The sequence below is a fragment of the Dermochelys coriacea genome, chromosome 1 (genome assembly GCF_009764565.3).
Source record: "Dermochelys coriacea isolate rDerCor1 chromosome 1, rDerCor1.pri.v4, whole genome shotgun sequence".
NCBI classification, from domain to species: Eukaryota; Metazoa; Chordata; order Testudines; family Dermochelyidae; genus Dermochelys; species Dermochelys coriacea.
This window is the reverse complement of record NC_050068.2, coordinates 196,558,737-196,586,484: the sequence shown is the minus strand read 5'-3', so window position 1 is coordinate 196,586,484 and position 27,748 is coordinate 196,558,737. Positions and strand designations below refer to the sequence as shown.

At 38.9% G+C, this 27,748-nt stretch overlaps 1 protein-coding gene across 2 annotated transcripts in view; it reads left to right on the top strand.

The window, feature by feature from the left end:
- Positions 1-27,344, top strand: part of ZPLD1 (zona pellucida like domain containing 1) — a 43,841-nt gene extending 16,497 nt beyond the window's left edge. For both annotated transcript variants that reach the window (XM_043510926.1, XM_038373015.2), the window contains 9 exons: positions 5,975-6,195; positions 9,893-10,074; positions 10,762-10,834; positions 14,359-14,456; positions 16,655-16,735; positions 18,249-18,420; positions 19,397-19,505; positions 22,485-22,514; positions 24,075-27,344. In XM_043510926.1, the coding sequence (XP_043366861.1) occupies positions 5,975-6,195; positions 9,893-10,074; positions 10,762-10,834; positions 14,359-14,456; positions 16,655-16,735; positions 18,249-18,420; positions 19,397-19,505; positions 22,485-22,514; positions 24,075-24,250 (1,142 nt within the window). In that variant the 3' untranslated portion in view covers positions 24,251-27,344. The remainder of the gene's footprint in view (positions 1-5,974; positions 6,196-9,892; positions 10,075-10,761; positions 10,835-14,358; positions 14,457-16,654; positions 16,736-18,248; positions 18,421-19,396; positions 19,506-22,484; positions 22,515-24,074) is intronic.
- The last annotated feature ends 404 nt before the right edge of the window (positions 27,345-27,748 follow it).

The window sequence follows — 27,748 nt, the reverse complement described above, 5'->3', positions numbered from 1 at the left end:
TTGCTGTGAGCCCACCTGTGAGCTCATACACCTGCCTGCTGGGGAGATGTGCTCTGTGGGAACTCCCTCTGTTCCAGCATGTAGGACTTTGGCACAGCTTATGGGCTTGACATGGGTATGGATCATGGAGCCTCTGGCCTGCTTCTTCTCAGATGAGGTGAGTAGGGGGAATGGATGTGCAACCATGACTAGTGCAATGATGAAGGTGTGGCAGCAGTCCTCGAGTCTGAGTATGGTAGAGATTACTTCTGGATCGTCCCATTCTGCATTTGTTCCACATGCAGAATTTCCCTGGATGTTTCTTGCTTGAAATTCCCCGTTGGCAAGTGCAGAATTTCCAGCTGAGAACTGCATTGCAGATTCCAAATGAAGTTTTTTTTCCTGAAAGTTGTTTTGCACAAAAATAATGAAAAAAGGTTGGCAAATATATGCAAGTTTGGCTTCTGCACGTGTAGACAAAGGAAATAAAATCTCCCTAAAGCAAACATCAGAAAAGCAGCAGCAGCCTATCCATTTTTCATTTGATTATATTTTTATCATTTATTGCTGGGGTGGCATCTTGCACACCTGTGGCGTTGCATAAATAATCTCTCACACAATTTTGATTTATGCTGTTTGAAGGTTGATTCCAAGCTAAGGCTTGAACTAGTCTTTTGGATAGAAGAAAAAGTATTATTCTGATGAACTGAAAATCCTATACCTTAATATTTGAAGACTAGAACTTTGTAGCACAGACTAAGTTTTGCTGGAATAGTTCTGTCCGCTAGAAATGTGGAAAAAAATAACCACTCCCTTTAGCTGAGATAGCTATGCTGACAAAACCACCAGTGTAGATCCAACTATTTTTAAAAATCAAGGTTGATTTTTCAAATACTTTCAAGGATGCTTTATTTACATGAAAATGACATTGTTCTTTGGTAACCCTAGAAAAGTTAGCATTGAAATGTGGGACTGAAAATCAGGTACCCATTTAAGTCATCAGTGTCATCTTCATGTAGGGCTCCACTGCTAGATATGTTGTCATATGTTGTGATAGGTATGTTGCTAGATCCTTGTCCATGCTGCACTTGGATGTCTTCCTACAAGGGAGGCTGCTCTCCAAACATTTGCAGGTGGTGCAGGTGGTCTTTGCACATGAGCATTTAATTAGCTGAAGGATTGATTCATGAGGGCAAGGTATTTGACACATGGCTGATGTGATCAGTTCATCCTCCAAGACCCATCCATGCCCAATAGGGGAGGGTAGTTTTGGATGCACTCAGTCATCCTACAGCCATTCCATTGCTTAATAATCTGCCCTCTTGATAGCAAATGCAAGAGGGCATTGATAAATGCACAGCTTGTTGGTGGCAATTTTTCATTGTTTGTCTGCTTCTTGGAAAATATTCACTGATTATAGCTCTGCAAGTGTCACAATGTTGGTCTTCAGACGGTAAATGCTGCAGATAAATGCTTTGAGTGCATTTATGAACTCATCAGTGACTGCTTCAGCTGTCCTTGCTCTGAAAGTGCTTGGAAGAGTCTTCAGAGGCTGAATCAAATGCCTTTTAGTAAGATAATTTGGTTGTTCCAACCAAGCTGCCAGAAAGGTCACATCCTGAAAGGGCATGGAAACCTAGCAGTTTGTCAGTTTTTAATGGTCTAAGTGATAGGAAAACATCTTTGCGGGATATACAGTGATTCTGTACCCCAGCAGCCTGCACAAAAACAGAATCTTGTGGAAGTTTTGGGTAGAGTCTTACAAAGTGCACTAGAACATCTGTGTCTTGTGCAAAAATCCAAAGTTTAGTAGCACCTCTCTCTCTGGCACTGATTGCAGGCAAGATAATTTTAGTGTCAGCCTCTGCATGGGAATGAAGAAGAAATTCCACTGAACAGTGCAGGGCAGCAGCTTCATTATGCCATGTAATGGTGAAACTCTTTAAGCAATTCTTCACAATCTGGAGCATTTTTCCTGCCAGATATGTGCTTAACTCATCCTTCATGTGAGTTTGGGACAGTAGCTTCTCCATTGTGACATTGGAGATGTTCGTGGAGTCAAACATTTTCTATTGCCCAGGTGTAATACCATGGAGTCTCTTCTTTCTGGTAATATTTTTAATTGATTCCTCTGCATACATGTCAAATAAGAGGTAGACATCATCATAGGCCCAGTATTTTCTCCGTAGCCTCATAATAAAGTGATCAGACAACTCTCAACAAGTGTTAACAGTTTCTGGTTTGTTGAGAGCTTCTACCTCAGCTGTGTCATTTAGACTGCTACACTGAAAGGCCTCTGCTGGCATAAAGTACTAGTCATTTTGTCAGTAGATGCTGGTTTAGGAAGATGATGCAAGAAGTGCATGTTTGCTGTTCACCTAGCAAACATGCATTGAATTTCTGTCACATTCAAATGTCAATTTGGTACCATTTTACCAAGTACAGTTTGGTACTTGACCTATGTGAGACTTTGGGAAACATCACAATGAGATCTTGGCATGACCAGGAGATGAGCAAACAATGACCTGTCCATGGTCAGCTCTGTAATAATCCCTGTCACCATCATTCTGAATGTCGTCTTTGCATTAGAAAACAGCTTTAGGCTGTTCTTCTTGATTCTGTAGATTTTTATGAATCAAATGACACCTCCCTTACCTTTCTGTCATTAACTTGCCCACGGAATTACATGTGCTCCCAGGCTAAACAGCTGTGTTTGGGTTTAAAGCACAGTTGCCAACTTTCATGAGGTAAATAAGCACTCCGACTTTCAAGTAAGCCAAATATCATGCTAATCCCATTTCAAAACAAACCAACCCCTAAGAACCTCAACCCCTATTCAATCTGTGAATAGATTCCCCCCCCCGGTGTGCAGTCTGGGTCTGTGGTAGGCCTGCTGCGCACCCCTGACTCTCTTCTCCCTTACCCCTGCTTGCCCCCCATTTCCCTTGCTTGCTGTGAGCTGATAAAAAAAAAAAAGCAACAAGCTACAAGCCAAACAAGCTACAAGTCAAAAACTAGCCAACAAGCAACTCACAAGCCAATTAAGCCAAAAACAAGCCCAATTTCTGCATTTTTCCCCCCGGGTTTGGCATGTCTGGTTGAAAGCTCAAATTTTTAATTCAAATTCTCTCTCTCCCTCCCTCCCTCCTTCCTCAGAAATGACCAGAGAGCAGTAGACCTCAAAAACCATCTTGGTGAAGACTTTGTCAAAACAGATAATCTCTTCAAAATGTTCCGGCTTTGTCAAAACTGGATATTTTGATTACATTTTATGGCATTAGAAGTGTTCCAACTAGCTTCCTTAGTCTACTATTCATTCAGTCTGTTCTAAGGCAAACTCTTGGCAGCATATGGAAGTGTGCCTGAATAAAACTGAGCTAAGGATCTCCGTGGATGTGGGTCATACTGTCCTGAATCTATCTATCTATCTATGCCCCCCCAATACCACAGTATCTGAGCACTTTGCAGTCTTAACTGAATTGATCCAACCAACACTCCTGTGAGGAAAGACAGTGCTAATATCCCCATTTTACAGCTGGGAACTGAGGCACAGAGAGACTAAGTGACTTGCCCAAGGTCTCATATGAAGTCTGTGACAGAGCAGGGTCTTGAATGCAGGTCTCCCAAGTCCCAAGCTAGCACCATTGGACCATCATTCCTCTCTGCTACTGTTTGTTATGAATACACAAAGGAGATGCATTTTGCAGTGGAAGTGTGAAAAATTTGTAAATTAAGCCTGCACATGTAAATTACTAGTGTTCAGTATCATAAATTCAGTAGAAACTAGCCTGAATTAAAGCATTCAGGGATGGGTGGTAGGGGTCTTTGCCTCTGGATTCAGACTAATCTCTAACATCTGTACTCTGTTTTTTGAGTTGCAGAATGGGCAGATTATAAAGGAGTAACCATAGGTACAGTGACAGGGAAGAACTTGATATTGGGAAAGGCCAGATTGTTATAATATAATCCAGAGGTAATAAATATATAATTTACAGAGCTAGGACTCTGCTCCTCTTAAAGTCAATGAGAGTTCTGAAAATGTAAAAAGCACACTTCAAAAGTTGGTAGGAGTGAGGGTGGATACTTTTATTTTACATTTACATTTGGCTGCTGGTAACACTGCAGCATAACCTTAATGGCAAGTTTCTGTTGCTATGCCCTCTTTTCCTGCTACCCCTCCTCCTTAACATATAACTGGAGTGAGTGATTTGCTACTCATATCTACTGAAGGCAAAGGGCCTGAGTCTTCTCATACCTTTGTAAATTGGGGAGTAATTCCACGGAAGTCAACAGAATTGCATACACTTATGTGTGAGGAAAATCTCAGCCCAGCTCCTCCTACTTGCCTCCTACACCCATTTCTGCCCAGTGCTTAATGTCTGATGTGTAAAGCAGGACAGAGTTTGGCCTGTTATGTACTGTATTTAATTATTTTTTCTTTAATGCCACTATTTAAGGTTGCATGTAGTGCTGACGTAGCTGTGTTGGCCCCAGGATATTAGACACCCACCTTGTCTCCTGATTACGGCTATCTACTTGAAATTGCCTGGGCTTCTGTTGCATGGGGAAGAGCCAGTGCATTGCAATGGAGATTCATTCCTTTCTCCTCTGACAAATGCAGCACAACAATTTATTTGAGCAGTTGTAATGGGATAGTATTGACTGAAGTTGTTCTGCCATTTTCAGTAGCAATAAATCCTGAAGCAAATGCAATAAACTAATTGTTGTTTAAAGGAGTAATGCCTGCATTTAACATGCTGAAAAATGTCTCTTTGTTGAGCATTGAAAAAAATGTATAATAGTGTGCAGTCAGGAATGAGTCTGAACGCAAAAGCTATATTATCGTGCACTGAAGCTAAACATAACTATCCCTTGATCCTCTAGCCCAGAGATTCTCAAACTGGGGGTTGGGACCCCTCAGGGGGTTGTGAGGTTATTACATGGGGGGTTGCGAGCTGTCACCCTCCACCCCAAACCCTGCTTTGCGTCCAGCATTTATAATGGTGTTAAATATGTAAAAAAGTGTTTTTAATTTATAAGGGGGATTGGGGACACACTCAGAGGCTTGCTATGTGAAAGGGGTCATCAGTACAAAAGTTTGAGAACTACTGCTCTAGCCTGTTGTGATGTGTACAATTTTTTCTGAAGATCACAAGAGTCTTCAGGACTTTCAAACACAAGGCCATTCTTCAACTAAAAATCTTTGGAAGAGAAAGATGTGACTAGCTCTAATTGCTATTTTCTTGGTGTTTTGTATTCAAGATGTTACAATGTGCAGTATGGTAAATCTCCAACATACTTCACTTTATTGATTACTATCTCTCACAAGCCAACTGATTTGTATTAATGCTAACACTGAATGTTCTTAAAAAGGAAATCTTCAGAACAATCATAATGAATTAATCTTATAAACTGTTGATTGCACTTCAGTCCTTTAACTGTCCTGTTTGAGCCTGTACTTGGCACACTAAGTGGACTCTATACTGCCTCAGATAAGCACTCTCAGCTTCTATGAGAGTTGTACAGTTGCAATGGAGGGCAGAATTCAGCCCCTGAATTTCTATTGAAATCAGTGGGAATTACAAATGTATTTATACAGTGCCTAGCACAATGGTGTCTTGGTCCATAATAAATAAGGGCTTCAGAATCAGGTCCTATACATTTAACCCTTTGCCCATTTGTATCCCTTGGCATTCTCTCAGTTTGTCAATGAGATTATGATTTATTTAATGGTGAGATTTGGGTAATCACTTAAATTCCATGGTAGATTATATGCCAAGTATTTTAGTTCTGATTCTTCATCAGCCTAGTTAAAGAACAGATTAGTGAGGTTTTTACTTGATAACACAATACGTATCAAACCCTCTGACAATAGTATGATAGATCTGTAGAATATAACCAGACTAACTGATGTAGGAGTCATCCTAGCATTCCTACATAGTTGTCAAATGAAATCCCAGTTCTTACATTTGCTTTTCCTGTATTTTCCTTACAGCTGAACGAGATATCAGTATCTACTGTGGAGTACAGGCAATTACTATGAAGATTAATTTTTGCACAGTTCTTTTTTCTGGTTATTCTGAAACAGATTTGGCCCTGAATGGGAAACATGGGGACGCTCACTGCAAGGGGTTTATAAATAACAACACCTTTCCAGCAGTGGTCATCTTCATCATCAATCTCAGCACTTTGGAGTCCTGTGGAAGCACTTTAGTGGTAAGGCAAGATCACTGTCAGATTGTATAATAGCTAGTAGTGCCTGGAATAGAATGTGGGGGGTACTCCAGCATTGTATCCTTTACAAAAACCTCTGAAACAGTCTTATACACTTAGTAAAAATTTGCTTTTTTAAAGAAATGAATAGTTCATCAATTTGAGTGCCAATAAGAAGGCAAGGACTAGGATATAGTGGTAGACAACAACTTTATTCTTATAGAGCTAGTTGGGAATTTTCCTTCTAAAGGATTTTTCACTGGAAAATGCAGTTTCTGCAAAATCAAAACTTTCTGCAGGAATGGTTCAATTTTGTGGAAGTTTTCCAAATTTCCATCTGGAAAAATGAAACAAATATTTTATTTGGGGTTGATTTTTCATGGGAGTTGTAGTTTAAGCTCCCTGACTGAACTAAATTTCCCATGGTGCAACACAATCTGCCCTCTTACTGAGTGGCATGATGCATCATGGAAGTACTGTGTCTGCAGGCTCATCATGGGAGATGTAATCTGGCCAGGAATCCTGACTCTGAGTGGAGAATGGAGACATCAGGTATCTGAACTACAGCTCCCATGAGGCAATGCACCACCATTGGGAAATGCTGTGTAATGCTGAATTGACCTGAAACAAATGCTTTGCGATTTCTGAATCAAATATTTTTAGAACGTCTCAGTTTCAATATTTGAATTTTTCACCCGATTTCAGGACAAAAATAAACATTGAAACATCGGAATTTCCCTCAGGAAGGAAATTCAGATTCTCACTCAGCTCTAATTCTTATTTAATATACTGCAAGTGTATGTACCACAACTGCTGCTGGATGGTGTAAAACCTGCTCAAATGTCTGATTTATGTTGCTCTGTAGTGGTTGGTCAGCAGAAGGATGGAAGCCTTAATAGTGTTAACAGCTAGTTGAGATTCTCTTTTAGTGGAAGAGGTAAATACTTGTGTTTCTAGAGCCAATCATCTTAGACTTGATATGCTATGCAGCATAAATGACAACTGTGATATCTGGCTGTATGCAGACAGCCACAGATGTGTTATACTCAGGTTGTCACGTAAGGCAAGATTCTGGTACCTTTTTTGCAGAGCTGTAATTTAATTAACTTTAATGGAGTTATTCCTGATTTACACCAGTGTGAATGAGAGCAGAATTAGGCTCTCTGTCTTCTAAATTGTCGTATCCAACAATGCCTCAATCTGTGGGACAAGCCCAGATTTTAGACTTGAATTTCCTTTTACGGAATTGTTGTTCAACTTTTCGCTATACGTTGGATCTCTGCAGTATGCTTTCAGATGTAAGGTGGGGATTTCTGACACACACAGGGATGGTCTGGGTCACTGAAGCCTCTAAAATCTGCATTAAGTAATTTACAAAAGAATAACAACTTATAATATTTTGCAAGATTGCCATTTATAGCTGGAGTTGGTAATGACACTTCAACATAAGTACTCCTAGCATTTTCTGTTATATGTTCCTGTTTTCATTTGCTTATAAGTTTGCCAAAGTGTTCAGGGTGAAACTTTCTATGTGCATTCTCTGTCTCAAGATGAATTTTCTTTTTAAAGGTTCAGCAAAAATAGTTCAGTTGTTTCCAAGGGTAAGGTGAGGAAAAATGGGTAGTGTTGCCAATGCTAACCCCCCCAAACTGTGTGGCTTTTTTATGTTTTAAAAAGAGCTCTACCACCTCCATAGTTTGGAGCAAGGCCTTGAAATTTGGCCGATAGCTCTAAGGTCAGAAAGATGTCTTTTACTGTTCCCATGAAAATTACCCAGATTGGGCAAAATTATAAGCCTCTGAAAATTGCCATTTTGACATATTCATAGAGCTTGTTAGAAATTTGCTGTTAAAATCTTTGAACATTCTGCCTGCTCTGTGCAGGCTACCATTCTCTTTGGAGCTCCCTATATAGCAAATTTTCTGAACATGCACTCATGCCCCGCAGGGCTCCCTATGTGTATCCAGATAGTGCAAAGATAAAGCAACAGCTCGTGGGGAAACAATAGCAACCCCTATGGTTTAGGTATGCTGGGCTGAAAGTCAAGAGGAGACCATGAATACTGATCTCAGCTCTTCCATTCACAGGTGTTAATAAACCCCACATTTCAGAGCCCTTATTGCTAAGCAAGACTCATACCTCTCTGCTTCATGGAGGCAGGCATCCTTCATTTTACAAATGGTGTAACTGAGAGGCTGTACTTCTGGAAAGGCTGGGAATAGAACACAGAACTCTAACATAGCAGACTCCATTCACATCCTCTTAACCACTCCAGCTTTTAGAATTAACTTGCCACATTTTTGTGCTAGGCTGTACTGTCTGTAACGTCTAGACTTCTCTCTCTTCCAGAGCCAGGAATTTGGATTCCTAACATTTTTCTGTTGTCTAGCAAATGGCTATGTACACCACTGGCAAAATGTACAGGGAATAACAGCCTACTATTGCAACCAGGTTTTCTGTTAGTTCAAGAAATCAAGTTGTGCTATGAATCTAAAGGTCCTGGGTTCAAACCCTGATGAACTACCCAGGTGTGCCAAGGGCAGCGTGGTTTGATGAATTCCTGGTTTTTTCCCCCAGTTTTTATTTTTTAAAAATATAGGAGATTACATACAAAAACTACATCAAAACAATGCAAAATCAAGCTACGATTAGGAAACGCCAGAGTTAATCTCATGCAAACTCAATGTGACCCTGTTGTGTACATGCATTATAAGATACTCTTAATTACATATTCAATTCTTAATTACTATTTTCTCCACATGACCATTAATTCACATAGTACATAAGATATATGATGAATGAATCAGTGGGTTGCAGGAAGAGAAAGGATGTTCATTGTATTTTGAAGGTATTGGATGAGGACCCAGAAGAGCTGGGTATTATTTCTGTGTCAACTACATACTTACGTGATGTTGAGCAAATCAGTCATAATTCAGACATGCAAAGGGGCTGAATTAAGGTTACACAGGCAACTTTAATTGTGGCATTGTCTAAATATTGAGCTTGGATTTTCAGCATTGGCATTATTTTAACTTAGTTTTTATGTGAGTAATTTATCATACATGGATATGCATCTCCATACAGACAGATACAAGCATTGACCAGAAATTCAATTGTTTGACTTGAATTGCTTTAGTGTCTCATTAATATCACTTTAAAAATACTATAACTCTCCCATTTCCATAATCTATTATGTGATTTGGAAACCTTCACAAACAAACATACCAGTAGTGGCCGCGCATCACTTCAGTGAGTGGGATTCTTTGTAAAATAACTTCATTTTCAAGTATTAAAAGCTCCAATATTTTGTTACCTTTCAAACCAAATAGCAACTGCTTCTTCAGCCCCCTCCTCCCCACAGTGATCCATGGGAATTCATCAGGAATGTTCAGAGAAAGTGCCCACCTGAAAAATTATTCATGGGACCTCAGGACATTTCAGATCTGTGTTTAGGCTCTACGGCCATATTTTGCATTCAGTCAGACCCCTGCAATCCCAAATGACTACAGGCTATGCAGGTGAAATAGAAAACAGAATCTGATTTAGTAAGCCCAATTCATCTCCGGTGTACTGAATGAAGTTACACCAAGGATGAATTGGACTCGAAGTGTCAGAATTTTTCAATGTGTTTGTATTTCTCTCTCTTTTTATAATGTGCTTAACCTTGTGGTAATGTCTGTTTTCATACTTTCCTCAATAGGTATCCTCAGGTCCAGGCATCAATGCATATGGGAATGTATCAGTGGTACAGATAGGTAACGTTTCAGGCTACATAGATACGCCAGATCCACCAACAATCATCAGCTACTTACCAGGGCTTCTGTACAAATTTAGCTGTAGCTATCCATTGGAATACTTGGTCAACAATACACAATTGGCTTCGTAAGTATGCTTTTCATTCATTCATATATATTTATATGTATAAGGGTGAGGGTATCTGTCTACATACATCTGCACAACTCAACATTTATCTCCATAAAAATTGTGGTCTTGTACTGATGGTGAAAAAAGTAAAACCAAGATTGTGGGAAGAACTGGCAGGGAGAAAGGGGAGATTGAAAAAAGAAAAAAGTTTACTATGGGATCTATATAATACAATGATTTACCAAAACAACTGCAGTTTGTAATCTGACTAGTGTAAAAATTTGCCTTCTAAATGCATGTGGTTTTATGACAAAATAGTAGCTGCATACACATTTTAAATTTCCCATGCAATATAATTTTTTGTGTAGGTAATCAATAAATGTGTAGTGCAAGGAAACACATTTTCCAGGAGCCAACACACTATATCATGGAGAACTGGTTCTTTTATGCCATTTTGCCTTTCTGCTAATTATTTGCCTGATTCATGCTTTTAATAGCCTCTATTACTTCCAGTATAGTTAAGGTCCTGTCATTGTCTCCACTATAAATTCCTATTTTCAGAGGTTTCTAACACAAACCTTAAAAAAAATCACTCCTTATGATGTATCTCAAGAACTGATTAGGAGTAAAGAAGCACTGAAATATGAAAACGCAAACAAACAAGAAAAACCCTTAAACAGTTTCTGGTTTCTAAATCTGTTTTAGGTCATCAGCTGCTATTTCTGTAAGAGAGAACAATGGGACATTTATCAGCACTCTGAGTTTGCTGCTTTACAATGTAAGTATAAAATTAGTAAACAAATTATATATAATATTCTCTGAATTACATGGCTGCAGCTCTCATTGACAGAGCAGAATTAGGCTCCTTATGTGTTTATTATGTTCTGTTTTCCCCGGAAGGGAAGCAGGCCTTTCAGACCGTTGTCATTCATCTAATTGTTACCTTGTGCTTGTCCTTTTTTTTAATTTATTTTTTTTTAATGCACCTGTTGTCTCTCTTCTTAGTTTCTGCCCTGAATGACCTACCATCTCTCCTTTTATTCTGTGTTTGTACAGCACCTAGCACAAAGGGATCCCGATCAACAGTTAGGGCTTCCAGACCCTTTGGCAGTACAAATTATAATAAGTGATGCACTAGAATTCATATATATATTGCATATTGTACCTGAATATTATATTTATTCTAAATATGATCTCATAACAATATTGATATGTTAAATTTCTCACAAACTTATGTAGAATTCAAGCATGTTGACCATTTTAAATAGGAGTGAAGTATGCAGGATTTACCCCCAATCTATACATCCATACAGATGCTTATTGCATGCATTTTGGATACTTCATGGGTTAATATTTTTAATAACAGCTTTTGGCTGCTGACACTTCTCTCATACTTTTTCAGATAATTGGGTTTGAATACACATCGCTGTGTAAACTTTTATTATGTAAATCTGAACAACGTCAGTGAAACGTAAAAAATGTGCAGACTTCTATTTATAACAGCTACTTTCATTCCTGAAATAATTTTTGTTGATTAAAATTTTTATTCATACATTTTAAATACCTGATTTAAATATCAATTTTTCAATCTATCAAGCAACGTTTTTGTAAATTATGAATCTGATTTTTTTTGCTTTATTATTCATGTCATCGTGATGCTGAGTTATAATTCATGCAACTGATTTAAAAGTCAATGCTTTTTTCTTGGAATATAATGAGCTATAAATATTGTAACAGGACATTTTCCAAAGACATTTTTTTTAAAATTCATGTTTGTAAGTTTGTCATTTGGTAGAGCAGAGTTCTTAAAAACAGATTAAAATGTGTTAGAATGAAGATTATATTTCTCCCATTTTTAAATAAATTTGTAGTAAAAAGGAGAGAGAGCCAAATTCCTCCAAACTACAGGAATTGTATAGTGGATTGGAAGAGCCATTCATAGTTTCTGCAGTGAGAGAATAATAAAATTAATATCATGCCAGAATATGCCCTTGAATGAAGTGCCCAAGCTTAAAGGGCCTGATCCTGCCCAACTGAAGTCAATAAGGTCAGATCCAAGATATTCAAGTGATTTAGAATGAAGTCATTGGTGTTTGATGCTGAGTTTTAATCTTGTGAGATGCTCCTAGAAGAAATACTCCAATTCACAGAAGCATGAAAAAGCAACCAAACACAAAGTATTAAGATAATCTTACTAATTGTAACTGTTTTTAGGGACTTGTACATAGATGATCTATACAGTATATTTTGCTCCTGATATTAAAGACCAACATTTATAAATACAGACCCCAAAAATAGACATTTAAAGCCGTATTTAAGTACATAAGAGTCCTGTTTGTCAAAGGTGTTGTGCATTTGTAGCACCCGAAGACTCTGTGGCTGTGAAAATCAAACCACTTTTTTAGGTGCCCAGAAGGATTTAAGTGCCTAAATTCAGACACCTATGTTTGAACACTTTAGACAGGTTGTTGGTGTTTTTTGTCACTTATTTCTCTGATGTTTAAACTTGTTATCCTCAATTCCCCCTCTCTCTCCTCTCTGACTTGTTGATGTTTTCATTTGTTCTGTTGTGCTACTTCGTGCCTTTGCCGTGTATGAATCCAGCTGCAAAATTTCTGGATGCAAGCACAAAACTAACCATTATGGAAAAGGCGTAAAGAGATTAATAGGGATTAAGGCTTGGCTTTTCAGAGGAGCCTAAGTGATTTAGATACCCATGTATAAATCTTTGGGTGTGACTGTAGCATGTGTAGCTCAGATACTGAGTTAGCTTTGCTCTAATTAGTTTGCTAAAAATAGCACTGTTGTCATGGCAGCACAGGCCATGCCACAGGCTAGCTGCCCACCTACAATCCCTTCTTCGTCCCTGGGTAAATACTCAGGCAACTAGCCCGTGCCGCTGTCTGTGCTGCTACAGATATATTTAGCAAGATAGCTTGATCAAATTTAGCTACACATGTTGCAGTCGCCCCTCACAATTGCAGTACAAAACCTGTCTTTAGACTCCTTTGAAATTCTCAGCATAAACCAATAGCGATCTATAGAAATTACTCCAAAAATCTGTAGGATGTAACAAGGCTGAGATCTTTTCTACAGATTCTCTTAGCCAACATACAAATTTAACAGAGAAGTACACCCCACTTTTCTACCGCTTAGTTTAAAAGTTCTGTAGCCAGTTTTCTCTCATTCTCTTTAATATTGGAAAGGACACTTCCATAGGAGTGAAGTACATAGAAAGTTTATAAATTCTGTTTTTCATTCCTTTAGAAAAATCACATGCTTTGCGTGTTTAATTTAATATTTTCCAAACTTTCTGGTGTCTGCTACACCATCCTGGTTTTATTGCGACACAGCTTGTACAAGGCAGGATTTTTTGAAAATGTGGACTAGTCTTGGGTGTCCTCATCTTCCACTAGAGGCCTTTCTCCCATATATTGAACCTCCCCCACCACTCCCCTCTTTCTACTGCTCATCTGCAATATATTAAGTGATGTCTGTCGTCCGTCCCCCCCGCCCCAGGTGGGTCTTGTATTGCTGAATTATGTGTGTGTGAACAGGTTCCTACTTCAGCTCCTGGAAACCTTGGCTGGTAGGCCCTCTTTGTGAATTTAGCAGCATACACAGAGCACTGAGGTACATCCACCAAGTGTCTTTGATTGTTTATACTCCAGGTACATCACAATATAGTGAGAGATATGCTCCCTTGCTGCTCCCTGGATCAGCTATTTACACAGTTTGATTTCTTCTCAGGAGTACCCACTTGGTGAGCTAATTACCTCATTAGCTCATCAGGCTCTGTACAGGTGCAAGTGATCCCTTTTACCCTTCCAAATCCAAACTACCTAAGTCCCTTCTACTCTACCTATACCCAGTGCCCTGGGTGTTCTAAGTGACCAGGGTGCTGGCTTCCAAAGAGCTCAGTTTATAACTGCTAACAGCACCCTGTCACAGTCTTACACTCCATATTCATTTTACAGCATTGTACAAGCTGTGATTTTCTCTCTCTCTCTCTCTCTCTCTGTACACACACTTACACTAGTTTGGTAATGGAGCTTTTGAAAGGAAGTAATTTTTTAAATACAATCTTTGTTTGTTACCTAACACTTTTAACATGTCATTTCCCACTAAAGCTGCATTGCGTAGAGCAAAACATCTGTTCTAATTGTCTGAGGGCAAACCTTGAACTTTGCGAAACTTGATAGCACTGCTGTTTCCACTAAGCCAACTGACCAAAAAAGTCTCTGTGTTGCAAGGTGTTGGTATTGCCATTGTGTTACAGCAACTGTGTGTTTGTTTTTCCAGGACTCAACCTACAGCCAGCTGCTGGTTATCCCCAGTATAGGTTTACCTTTGAAAACAAAAATATATGCAGCAGTGCGAGCAACCAACCTAGATGGCAGGTACAGTAAAAGATGTTGTTTCTTTCCTTTCTAATTTTTGCAGCTCTTGAGCAGCATCAAACACCATGTAAATATATAATTATACATGGCTTTTTTTTGACCGTCTTTTATGGGGCTTGGTAGAATTTGATTTTTTTTAAATAATTTTGATGGATAACTGATTATTTTCAAGTATTGCTTTTTATTAATTTAAATTTTTACAGGTGTGGAAAACTATGGGAGTGTCCAACAATAGGAGAATCAATTATATAATAACAGTACACGTTGAGATTCAAAAACTTAAATCTTTATAACTGTCAAAATACAAACTGTCAACATTGCGTCAAAATATACAAAGTAAATATCCTTACGTTGAACTCTAATAAGTTCTCAAGCAGCGTTTTCTTACCTTTTCTACCTGTACATTTTGAGTATTATCGATGGAAATATTTTTTTGTAGGTTTGTGTCTGTATAGTGAAATCCACGTTTACTGATAAAAATCTAATACTTCCAAGCCTATTTACAAGTAATGAAATGGCTAATCTGTGTGAATCACTTCCCTCTGTTGGATGGAATCAGATCTGTTTTGTTTTGTTATGTGTCACAGGCCCTTTATTGGTAATCATCAACAAAGATTCTCCTTGAGCTCAAGGGAGGGACTCTCTTGGGCTTTTGTAAGAGGAGGAAACAAAGGAAACAAAAGGGTAGGAATAAATGGTCAGTTTCCGTAATGGAGAGAGGTAGATAGTGGTGTCCCCCAGGGGTCTGTTCTGGGACCAGTCCTATTCAACATATTCATATTCCAGGGGTCTGGAAAAAGCGGTAAACTGTGAGTGACAAAATTTTCAGATGATACAAAACTAGTCAAGATGGACTGCGAAGAGTTACAAAAGGATCTCACAAAAGTGAGTGACTAGGCAAGAAAATGGCAGATGAAATTCAATGTTGATAAATGCAAAGTAATACTCATTGGAAAACATAATCCCAACAATACATACATACAAAATGATGAGGTCTAAATTAGCTGTTACCCACTGAAGAAAGAGATCTTGGAGTCATTGTGGATAATTCTCTGAAAACATCCACTCAATGTGCAGCGGCATTCAAAAAAGCAAACAGAATATTGGGAATCATTAGGAAAGGGATAGATAGACAATATCATAGTGCCACTATATAAATCCATCATCTGCCCGTATCTTGAATACTGTGTGCAGATGTGCTCGTCATATTTCAAAAAAGATATATTGGAATTGGAAAAGGTACAGAAAAGGGCAACAAAAATGCTTAGGGGTATGGAACAACTTCTATATGAGGAGAGATTAATAAGACTGGGACTTTTCAACTAGGAAAAGAGACAACTAAGGGGGGATATGATAGAGGTCTATAAAATTATGACTGGTGCGGAGAAAGTAAATAAGGAAGTGTTATTTACTCCTTCTCATAATACGAGAACTAGGGGCCACACAATGAAATTAATAGGCAGCTGGTTTAAAACAAACAAAAGGAAGTATTTCTTCTCACAATGCACAGTCAACCTCTCAAACTCTTTGCGATGCTGTGAAGGCCGAGACTATAGCAGGGCTCAAAAAAGAACTAGATAAGTTCCTGGAGGATAGGTCATCATTGGCTATCAGCCAGGATGTGCAGGGATGCAAAACCATGCTCTGAAATGTCCCTAGCCTCTGTTTACCGGAAGCTGGGAATGAGCGACAGGGGACAGATCACTTGATTGCCTGTTCTGTTCATTCCCTCTGAAGCACCTAGCATTGGCCACTGTCAGAAGACAAGATATTAGGCTAGATGGACTATTGGTCTGACCCAGTATGGCCATTCTTATGAGGATGTGAATCCTGTCCAATGCTGCCTTGAAATTCTTAGTGGAGATGATGTGCACCAAAGTGATACCCATTGAAGTGCTATGTGGCCACTGATTTGTAACAGCTTCTTTACTGTGGAACAGATGGGGGTAAAACCATGTTGGTTGAATTGTATCATTCGTACACTGTGGGATTCATTGTGCAGTAATATAAGTAATGCAGAAAAACAAAAACTATTATACTGCCATAGAATGGTCTCAGTGAGAATGCAGGGATTCTATACATGGCTCATAGTTGTACATAACTGTGTAGGTTCAGTTCATCAGCTAGTACTATCAACTTGTACCTCGGGTTTTTTTTTTAAATCTTTTTCCTTGACAATTATCTTGCTCCTCATGCAGATGGAATGTTTTGATGGACTATTGTTACACCACTCCATCTGGTAATCCCAATGATGAGCTTCGATACGATCTCTTCTTTAGGTAGGTACTTTGCAAATCCAGCATTTGTATGTAAATGCCCTCCTTTTAAGACCGCAATTATGAGCCTCTGTATGATAGCGTGATGCTACATTTCTTGACAGGCATGAGGTTTTTAAGGAAGGTCCAATGTCTATGCTTGTAAATAATTTATTAGTCATTAATCTAGCTATTTGTGGACATAAATATTGGGTAAGTGTGCACAGGCATGAAAATTGTGTGCACCAATGTAAGTGTAGAAATAGGCATTTTGCATGCACATACTAGGGGCCCTCTACGCAAATTTCAATGGGTATGTATTTGTTAACACTTATTTTAATGCAAGCAAGTGAGAGGATGCCCTATGAGTAGATGATAACTGTCTAACATGTCTAAGGTGCTGATTCAGGAAAGTGCTTAGGTGCTGTCCTGAGTGGGAATGGCTTCCTGAATCGGGACCTTAAAAAGGCTAGCAAAGAGCAGCTTGGTGTCTCAGCAACACCACAGATTGAATCATATCAGTGGCTCTTGATGGAGTTGCTACCTTCGTTCAGAGGTGCTTATCTGTATAAATGAGCTTACCTGATAACTTTTTGTTTCAGGTCTCATAATTATTTGGAGATTTGAATTTAAATGGAATCTGGAGCTGAGCTCCCTTGGATTAGTTTTGATGTGGCAAAATACACAATTCAGTACCACTTTAAAGAAGTGTGTGTGTCTGTCTGTGTGAGAGAGAGCGAGACATACACATACACACACCCTTTGTGGCTTCTTCAACAGTGGCTCTCCTTCCTGCTATAGCCCTCCTTTCAGCAGCCACCACCAGTTGCCTTCTTTCTTGTCCTAGGACTCTTCTTTTCATCCCCTACCAGCAGGCCCATCTCCTAGTAACCTGACTCCTTGTCAGGTGACTGGATTTATTACCTCTACATAGGGAGGCAGGCCACATCTGGCACAGGTTCAGCTGAGCTCTGAACCCTCTTAAAGGGCTTGTGACAGGGTGCCCTTATACATACAGTGTCAAGCAGACATGATTTCCAGTTGTCAGTATTGTTGGGTCCCTATCTGCATTCGCTAAGAATGCAAAACCAAAATTGTGCTCTGGCATAACTCCCACTAATGTCAACGAGTGTAAACACTGCAGGATCAGGGCTAGATCAGGGCTAGTTATCTCACATCCTGTGTGTTCCAGTCTAAGACAAGTGAATCACCTAAAGAAAATATTGGAAATGTTGCATTCTTGAACACAGATCCCTTTTAGTGTTTGTAAGAGTAATTTTGACTCTGTGCCTTTTGTCCATTGTCATTTTCTGCTTGCCTGTGCATCTGAGCAGTGCTCACTGCCATGCCATCTCAGTCCTTGACCTACTATAGCACACTTGACACTCTTGTAGCTGCCCATTTTGGACATTATGGCGCTGTCTTGTTTTGCACAGAGCTTAAGCATTGATCTTGTTACTTGTAGTCCCTTATTCTCAGGGGCTAAAAATCAGAGGTACACATGGTCATCCCAGTTTTAATCTTTTATATCAATTAGCTGCAACAAGGACCCACAGACAACTGTAATTGAGAATGGCAAGAGTCAGATGGGTCGGTTTTCCTTTGAGGTGTTCCGCTTTGTAAAGCACAAGAACCAGAAGATGTCTACAGTCTTCCTCCATTGTGTGACAAAGCTGTGCAGAACAGATGATTGCCCCTTTCTTGCACCTGTAAGTTTTGAGGGGAGCTCTGTCAATAATTTTTATGAATCTGTGCTGTGCCAGAGGCAGAACTGTGGGACCATTCTACAACTGTAATTTGCAGATGGATAGTGGAAGTGGAGGGCATCTGGGTTGTGAAGATGAAGACAGCACCTAGAGTTTGAACTTGTCATTTGTCTCTAGAGAATGTGAACGCAACAAATAAAGAGTGGCATTTCAATGTCATCACCACTGTGTGACGTAACACTGGGAACTGTAAAGCTAAGGGGAATTGGGCTTGGCATAAGGAGTGTTCACCTTTAGGTCTCTGGGTCAAATCATGCCTCGGATGATAGAGACCAAAGGTGACCACTGTCAGAAAGCCATTCAGATAGTTTATGAAAAATGAGCTGGTGGTCTTAATATAGCTCCTAGAAAGCTCAAGGATAGAGAATGAGTTTGAGCCTTAGATTGACCTAGCCACTCATTTCGAGATGTGATCCCCACAAGACAAAGTTGAAGAACATTCATAAGATGTTTGGGGAAAAGTTGCACTATCACTTCCCCCTGCTATACCTATTTAGTGGGTAGAGTGTACGAGTCTTTAATACCCCTAGTCTAGCAGTAGAGCTGGTCAAAAAAATTTGGATGGAACATTCTTCCATCAGAAAATGTCGTTTTGTTGAAACTTAAACTTCCTGTGGGAACGTGTCTATTCTGATGAAATTTTATTTCAGGAAATTAATTACTGAAAAGTTTATTATACTGTAATATGAGCTCAATGCAGTTCCATAAATGAAATGAGGCAAAATATAACTGGAAGCCAATCATTTACAACATGCACTCTTAGGGGGTATTGCATCTCTTTCTATTGCAAAGTAATTGAATACATACAAGAAATAAAGTTGTAGTATCACTTTTTAAAAGAGCTGGCATTAAATATGGAAGCACAAGAAGGCAATAATTCTACTCCACTCTGAAACTGTAATTTTGATTAAATTCTCAGATTTGCAGTAACAGAGAAAGAAGAGATGCTGTTAAGAGAACAACTTGGAGCCCTCAGAGCATCTCTGGAAATGCTGTAATATCTGCTGGACCCATCATTACAAGGAGCGGTAGGAATTCTCAAACCTTTCTGTATATTGCAGGAATTTAAAAAATAATGCTTTGCTGTTTGAGAGTTTGCAGTGACTCTGATTAAAAAACCCAGCTAACTTATTTGGATCTGTTCCTATGGCTAGACTAAACTTTCATGTAAAAATTCTGAGCCAATTGTTTTGGTCATATATGCACTCAAAACACCCAGTAAAGTCATTGTGGGTTATGTGCATGTGTCTGGGGCTGCCATAAACACCTAAACTCAATAGGCTAAATTTTCATTGCCCGTACAGATGCAGTTTCCATTGAAGATAACGGAAGGTGCACCCATCTAACTAAGAAAAAAATTAGCCTGACTCATTTTGCTTAAAATCAGAGCTCAAGATGGGAAAGCCACAAAATGGAAAAAATTGTTTAGAAGCTAATGAATACCCACTCTAACATTAACTACTCCTTCTCTTGCCTAGCTCTTTCACTTCCATCTTAGGGTATATCTACACTGCCAAAAATGGTGTGTTCTTAACTAGGGTTAGCTCACTTGCTTTAAATTAGCAGTGAAGACACAGCAACTTAGCTCTTAACTGACTTAAAAAGTTTGAATTAAAGCGTATAGGGCTGCTAACCTAAGTTAAAACGCAAGTGGCTGTGCATTCACTGCTATTTTAACCCAATTTAGATAAGACAAGTAAAGAACACAGCATTTTTTGCAGTGTAGATGAAACTTTAATGACATTAACTGTGACTTGTGTTGGTAATATACTTTTTGCTCAGCTTTCAGCTGTAAATAGAGCCTGAGGCAAACAGTTCAGGTTTTCAATGTAAAGACAGTTGCCAAGATGCTGTTCTCACTTAAATTGGTACCTATCCAGAGTGTAATTCCACGGATTTCTGTTCTCCTAGAATTTTAAAGTTTTTCAAATACATCTTGGAATTTCTGAGAAGCATTCATTTTGTGAATACCTGTGGTAACTAGTAAAGATAAAATATTTTGAGCCAAATTTTGAGTCAGATGCATGTAAGTAACTGTCATTGGGTCAGTGGTTTTAGTGGAGTCGATCTGGACTGAAATGAATGAAACTGAGAGCAGATTACAGTCCCATAGAGGGAAAAGAATTATTAGGACTCTAGGACTCTGTTTGTCTCTGTTTGCTGTGTAGTGGTGGATACATGGATATGCAAGAGGAGAAATTTGCCCATAGAGAATTGGGAATGTATTCATTTTTTTGTAGGTGCTTGGTTAGAAAAGGTTTGTTGTTTTTTTAAAGTAGAATTGGATGAATAATGCCAAAAAATTCTGCACATATTTGAAGTAGATAAGGCATTTACTTCAGCCATGCTCATGGCCCTTTTGAGTTCACTTTTCATGAATGTTCAGTTAGTTTAAAAATATCTGGGGAAAACTAATTTCAGAGTTGCAAACATGAGGAAACTGAATTTTCAGATTTGCAGTTATTTTGCACCACATATGATCATTCAATCAGGAAACAGAAACAAGACCACAGGATATATTTGAGCAGTCATAAGCAATACAGCTCAAATTTCAAATATTTGGGATCAATCTACATAGGTTTACAAAAATAGAAAAATATTAATCAATTGCCTTTGGATATTGAATACATTCAAGTAAACCACAGAATGTTCATGGATATTCCATAAGCAGAAGAGGTGGCTAAATTCTTTAAATACATGATTGTTGAAAATTCTTTGCTTAGCTCTAGTTTAGCCATGAATAGATATGAAAAGGGGAAATAATCATTTTGCAGTTGTCATCTATTTCAAAAATGGAATTCAAACATTTTATGGAATATATAGAGGACCATTTTACTTTTATTTCTGGCTTTTAGGTTGCACTGGTAGGAAAGATAGTTGGGTATATGAAGCACTGGACTATGACTCAAGAGGTCTGGGTTCAGTTCCTGACTGCCACAAGTTTCCAGTGTAACTTTGGGCAATTCATTTAATCTACCTTGTGCCTCAGTTCTCCTTTTGTGAAATGTGTGGAAAGGTACTTCCCTACCTTGAGGCTAAAATCTAGTAATGATTGTAGGGCTGTCAGGTATTATGGTTATGAGGAGCCATATAAAAACCTAGATAGATACATAGGATTGCTGCTCCTTGTGACTGTCTCATGTATGTTTTAAGCTATTTTAACACTCTGCTCTTTCACAGAGACCTTGCACTTGTTTGTTTATCTCTAATAAGTCATTTTAGACAAAATATGTGGCTTTCTCTCTGTGTACAGAAACAAAATAGTTATCTACTTGTGAAGGCAAAAGTCTTTAAAAAGAAAAGAATGGAAGCCATTGTATATCCTAGTTAAAAATAAATACAAGTCAGGACCTTGAAATAAATGTACTTTTGAGCTGTGATTGAGGCTTACAAAGAGAAAAGCAAAACCAAACAAAGATAAGATATTTAGTTTCAGGACCGACAATGAGGAATAAGTGAAAATTAGGGGAAAAACATAAACTCATCCCTAAAAACATAAACTCATCCCTCTGTGCTCCTGTCAAGAAAAAAGTGTGTGTGGAGGAGAAGTTTCCTAATGCTTTCTAGTCACAGATTTCCTTAATGAAACAAAGATAAAGTACCTCCACCATCGCTGAGATCCTTCCCCCTAATACAGCAGATGGTGAGAAGAAGTAGTTCCTGCTGCATTGTTTTGGATCATATTTTTATGAAATGTGACAGAAGAGAATTAGCGACACGTTCAGATAACTGGACCTTGATAAAGATCTTTTTTTTTTTTGCAGAGTAATAAGTGGTGCATTAGACCAATATCCTCGCAGTAAAAATTAGGAAGCTTCTCATAGCTAATGTTCCTAGCCTGACTTGATCAGAGACATTGATTGTGACAAGCCACCATTGCCAACACAGTTGCTGAGTTTTAGGATAGTCCTAGCTTTATTTTTGTCTGGTTTTAGTGGGAGAGAAGAGATGATGCAGATATTGATATCTGTAAAATATAATAGCTCCATTTTTATATTTTTATACAGATGAGACACCAACCAACAATTCACAGCTAGGTAAGTTAATCAGAATAAGAGAAACACAAAAGAGGGGTGTTACAGGATTGCTACACTAATGAGTGGGTAAACCATTTGGATTCAGCTATGTGTTGAAATTTTCCTTATTACCATTAATTTAAAAGGAGAAAATATGAATGTGTTCTAAGAAAAGCAATTGATAAATCTGGAATGCTCCGTTAAGTTCATGTGCCTAACAGTTTAACAAATTCCAATCTCTACTATGGAACTAAAATTACAGATCAAATGCAACCCTATTTATGCTGCTATGGCACATTAGGAAACAGTGCAACTGCAAGAAGCCAAATGGCAGGTTTAAGCAATAAATTCATTTCCTACAACAGATGAATTAAACCATAAAATGGTCATTATGGTACAGCCTAGCCTGGCAGGCTTCACAGCTCAAAAAGGCAAAAGAATCCTGTTTCAGCTCTTTTGTCCTGGAGGTAACCATAGGAACCACACAAATGGTCTGTGGTAAGGCAGATGGGAATGGATGACAGGGGATGGATCACTTGAGGATCCCCTGTTCTGTTCATTCCCTCTGAAGCACCTGGCATTGGCCACTGTCGGAAGACAGGATACTGGGCTAGATGGACCTTTGGTCTGACCCAGTATGGCCATTCTTATGTTAGAGTCCAATGCTTCTGCTCTGGTGGTTGAGGAAATAGGCTGTATGGAAAAAATACGGGCTAGCATAGGGGGGAGGAGGTCTGCAGATTGTCAGAGTGCTCCTCCTCCTGATCACTTGGAATTCTTTTTGGTGGAGAAATAAATCTGTAATGCATTCCCAGTTTCTTGGTTATTGTTGTCTGGCTGATCACTCTTTGTCAATACTTACTAGGGATCCATGTAACAAAATTCAGCTGCTATCCCTCCTGAAGTCTAAGGCAACTGGGAAAGAAACCCCTAGTTCTCCCTTCCTCCAACCCCCCTTAAGTCCCCCCTTCCTCTCCCTTCCTCCAACATTTGAAGGGTGGGGACTCCAGAAGCATGTTAAGGTTCCTCCTCCATAATAAAATCATGTAAAACAGAAACCTGGCATTAAATAGAAAGATCTACGGTTCCTGTCAGCTGATATCCTGCACACCTGAGCATGGAGTTCAGATCATCTTATGCGTTAAATATTGTCCTCTTGTCTTACACCCACACCCATCACACATCATGGTGAATGTTTCAGAGTAGCAGCCGTGTTAGTTTGTATTCGCAAAAAGAAAAGGAGTACTTGTGGCACCTTAGAGACTAACAAATTTATTAGAGCATAAGCTTTCGTGAGCTACAGCTCACTTCATCGGATGCATTTGGTGGAAAAAACAGAGGAGAGATTTATATACACACACACAGAGAACATGAAACAATGGGTTTATCATGGTGAATGTGCGTGTGAAGGAGCTATGCACCTGCAGCCACTCCTAAATACATTAGATAGATTTAATGTGCAGTTCAGTATCAGCCTGTTAACTGTAATTTTTGTATATAAAGGCATTGTGGCAGGAAGACCCAGCTCTGCAGAGAGAGATTCTGATGAGACCTTTCTGTGCCTTTTTTTTTCCCTTGCAGCTCATCCAAATGGACCTCCTTTCCAGCTGAACTCAGTCACCAGTGCACTGATTTCAGGAATAGTCATTCTAGGGATTATGAGCATTTTCTTTTTCGTATGTTCCCTCACCCTCCTGCGCAGGAAATGGCCCAGCAGTTCAGTTTTGGGTGGCATACGAAACCCAGTTTTCAACTAAAAGGAACAATTAATTTGCACTGGTTTTGGGGGTGGGAGATTGCCTTCGTTGTCCATGAAATATACTTATGTTTTAAATTTACCAAGGCAACATTCTGCCTGTATCAAATTTCAGCTAGTATTATTTGTAGTGTTGTAGACTTTATTGTATAGCTAAACAGTCATAGTGATGGCAAGAATCCTACGTAATTCTTCTCATTTGTGTTTGTGATCAGACTATTGAACATTTTGCCTGTGGGTGTACTGACAATAAAATTGGTGTCCTACTGTCCTACTGTCAACCAGGGTCTTAAAATTTAAAGATGCTTAAGATAAAACACCTTTAAATACACCATTATTAAACCAGATCTGGCCAACCTGCCACATTCATATTTAACCACTGCCTTTGATAAAGACTGCCTCTACTTTTACCTTTTTTGTGTATTTTCCTACTTTATTGTGGGAGCTTATCGAGCAAATTATTGTAGCTCAGAACCTACATTTTTATTGTCTATCTGGACTAAAAATAACTGCAGAAAGAATCAAAATAAGTGGATGGTGATTATCATTCATGTGGAAATGGGGTCATATGACACAGTAGGCAGAAGTCTGCTTTGTCTTCTAATTCCATTGAATTCAGTGGGATTGAACACAGTGTAAGGAGAGTCAAAATTTGGCATGGTATCTGCCTGTCAAATTGTTTAGTGCTGAAAATCCAAAGCCATTCCCTGGGCACAATCCTGTCATTCACTCAGACAAAAAACTCTCACAGGGAAGTCTTTGACAACTTTAACAGAAGCTTGCCTGCAACATCTGTTGTTCAATTTTTGCTAAGCCTTACTTAAATGCAGTCAGCACTGCTATTGCCTTGAGTTAAACTCTGCTGTCATGGACATCCTAGGGTGGAAAGAATTTATTCCTTTATTTCTAAAACAAAACAACCCTCCCACCCCCCGAACAACAACAAAAAAAAACCCAACACTTTTCCAGCCAAAAGGATGTTTTAGGGCCAAATTCTGCAGTTTGAGCAAAAACTCCACTGAAGTAATTTGAAAGGACCAATTCTGTCATATCAGTTGCACAGTTCAAAAAATAAGATGGTCTTTCCACCCAGAGCTTTCCACAGAGTGATGCTTCCCTTTTTTGCTGTTTTCCCTATGAGCTAGACTTCCTTCCTGTTTGGGGAAAATCCTTGCAAGAACAGGCCACATGCCTTACCAGACTCTCAGCTCCAGCTAATCTGATAAACCTCAGATCATCTGAATTAAGTGTGAATTATCATGTGTCCCTTTCAATAGGTGTCTATGAATAGGGATTTAGGTACATCTATCCAGGAATCTGGAAGAGGATATTGGTACTGATAACAAGCGTGGCAATGGTAGATACAGTATATATATTAATTTGATTGCTAAACAGTTAGTTAGGATTTGGGTCTAGGCTCAGTAAGTAAACTCTGAACTTCATTTACCATGTACTGTACATATTGGCTCAGCAGCACCTCATTGTTATTTATCACTTTTTCCCATATTAATCATGTGTGTGCTTTCTGTGATGCGACAGAAATGGTTAATGTTCGGGTCTCTGAATCTCAAGACTAAATGCAAATACAGACATGTCATATCACTCTTCTCTGATCTAGACTATGCTGTATAAAGGCCTGTTCCGAAATTATCCAGCCTGTTGTAGTGTAGGGTCTTTAACAACAACACTGTGCATGTTTTCCTCCAGTCTTAATACCTCAGAAACAATTTTTTGCACTTCAGGGGTTAGGTCTGATGACATGTAAAACATGATTGTTTAATAAAATAAACTGAAAAATATCAGAAGAAATATTTGTCTGAATGTCTTTCTTAGAGGCAACATGTAGGAGGGGACATGGTGGGGGTCAAATGTCCCCAAAGATTGGCCTACTGGGAGTGGGGAGGGAGAGGGGCTCTATCCTTTCCCTGCCCCTCCTCCCTGGCATGCTCTGCTTCTGTCCCCGGCAGCCGAGCCTGGGCAGAGAGAGGGCCGCCGCTGCCTCCCCGCCAGGCTCTCTCAGGCAGATGCGGCTTCGTCCCATTCCCTGCCCAGCTGCCAAGGAGAGCGGCCAAACATGCAGGGAGGAGGCATAGGGAGAGAAGGCTGGAACCCCCCCTGCAGTTAATGTGGGCGGGGAGAGCGCGGTGGCCCGGGATGGGCACAGGGCAGTGAGGTCACTGGGCATAGGAGACACGTGAGTGATCACATGTCCTCCCCTTTAGATTGTTCCCCTCCAATATGGGGAGGCACCAGTCGGCTATGGTTATTATCTTGATTCTGTTTCAAATTAAAATACTTAATCCTACAGAGGTGAAAATTGGGATCACATGTTTAATCCTAGTAAATTTCTTGTATTGTGACTAGAACTGGGTGAAATTTTTTTTATTTTATTTATTTATTTATTTATTTATTTATTTGGGCTGAATAGTTTATTTGCCTAAAAATGGGAACTGTTCATGAATTCTCATCAATTCATCTAATAATTTCTGCGGAAAAGTGTGGGGAGGAATGCAAGAAAAAAAAGTCAAAATGTTCATTTTGATATGTTAAAAATTAAATATTTTGACTTTTTGTTTTGAAATTTAGCTAGATTTCATTAAAGAAAAGTGGTTAAAAAACCATCTCAGAATGAAACGTTTAGTTTTGGGCAGAAATAAATGTTTTGTTCAACCCCCAAATTTTTTTGTGTGGGTTGTTTTTGTTTTTGTAAGAATAACAGAAACATTGTTTCAGGGCAACCTGAAATGATTTTTTTCAGATACTTTGATTTGGCCACTAAATCAAAAAAACATTTTACTGGCTGAGCTCTAACTATGACTTAATCTAAACAAACATCAGATAGTCATAGTGAATCTAAGGGGAGTAGGGAGAAACTTGAAATTTGCAAGAAATGAGTGAGATTCAGATTTCAACACTTATCATGATTCATAGATTTATTTTTTTAAGGCCAGAAGAAACCACTGTGATAGTTTAATCAGACTTCCTGTATAATGTAGGCCATAGGACTTCCATGAATTAATTCCTGCCTCAAATCTAATAGCTGGGGTTGAAGAAGAACATCTCATCTAGAAAAGATCCAGTCTTCATTTAAAGATTTGCAGCGATGGAGAATCTACCACATCCACTGGTAAATTGTTTCAATGGTTAATTACCCTCACTGTGGAAAAAATTGTACCTTTTTTCTAGTCTGAATTTGTCTTGTTTCAATTTTCAGCCAGTGGATCATGTTACACCTTTGTCTGGTAGACTGAAGAGCTTTTTATTATCAGATTTCTGTTCCCCATGTAGGTTTTTATAGACTGTGATCAAGTCACCCTTTAATCTTTTCTCTTTGATAAACTAAATAGATTGAGCTTCTTGAGTCTTTCACCATAAGGAATGTTTTCAGTCCATTAAGCATTCTCTTATGATTCAGGTAACACCACTGAAAAACAGTAGTCTTTGTTATTGGGGGCGGGGGGAGGATTCTAAGTATAACAATAAGTTTGTTATATCTTTG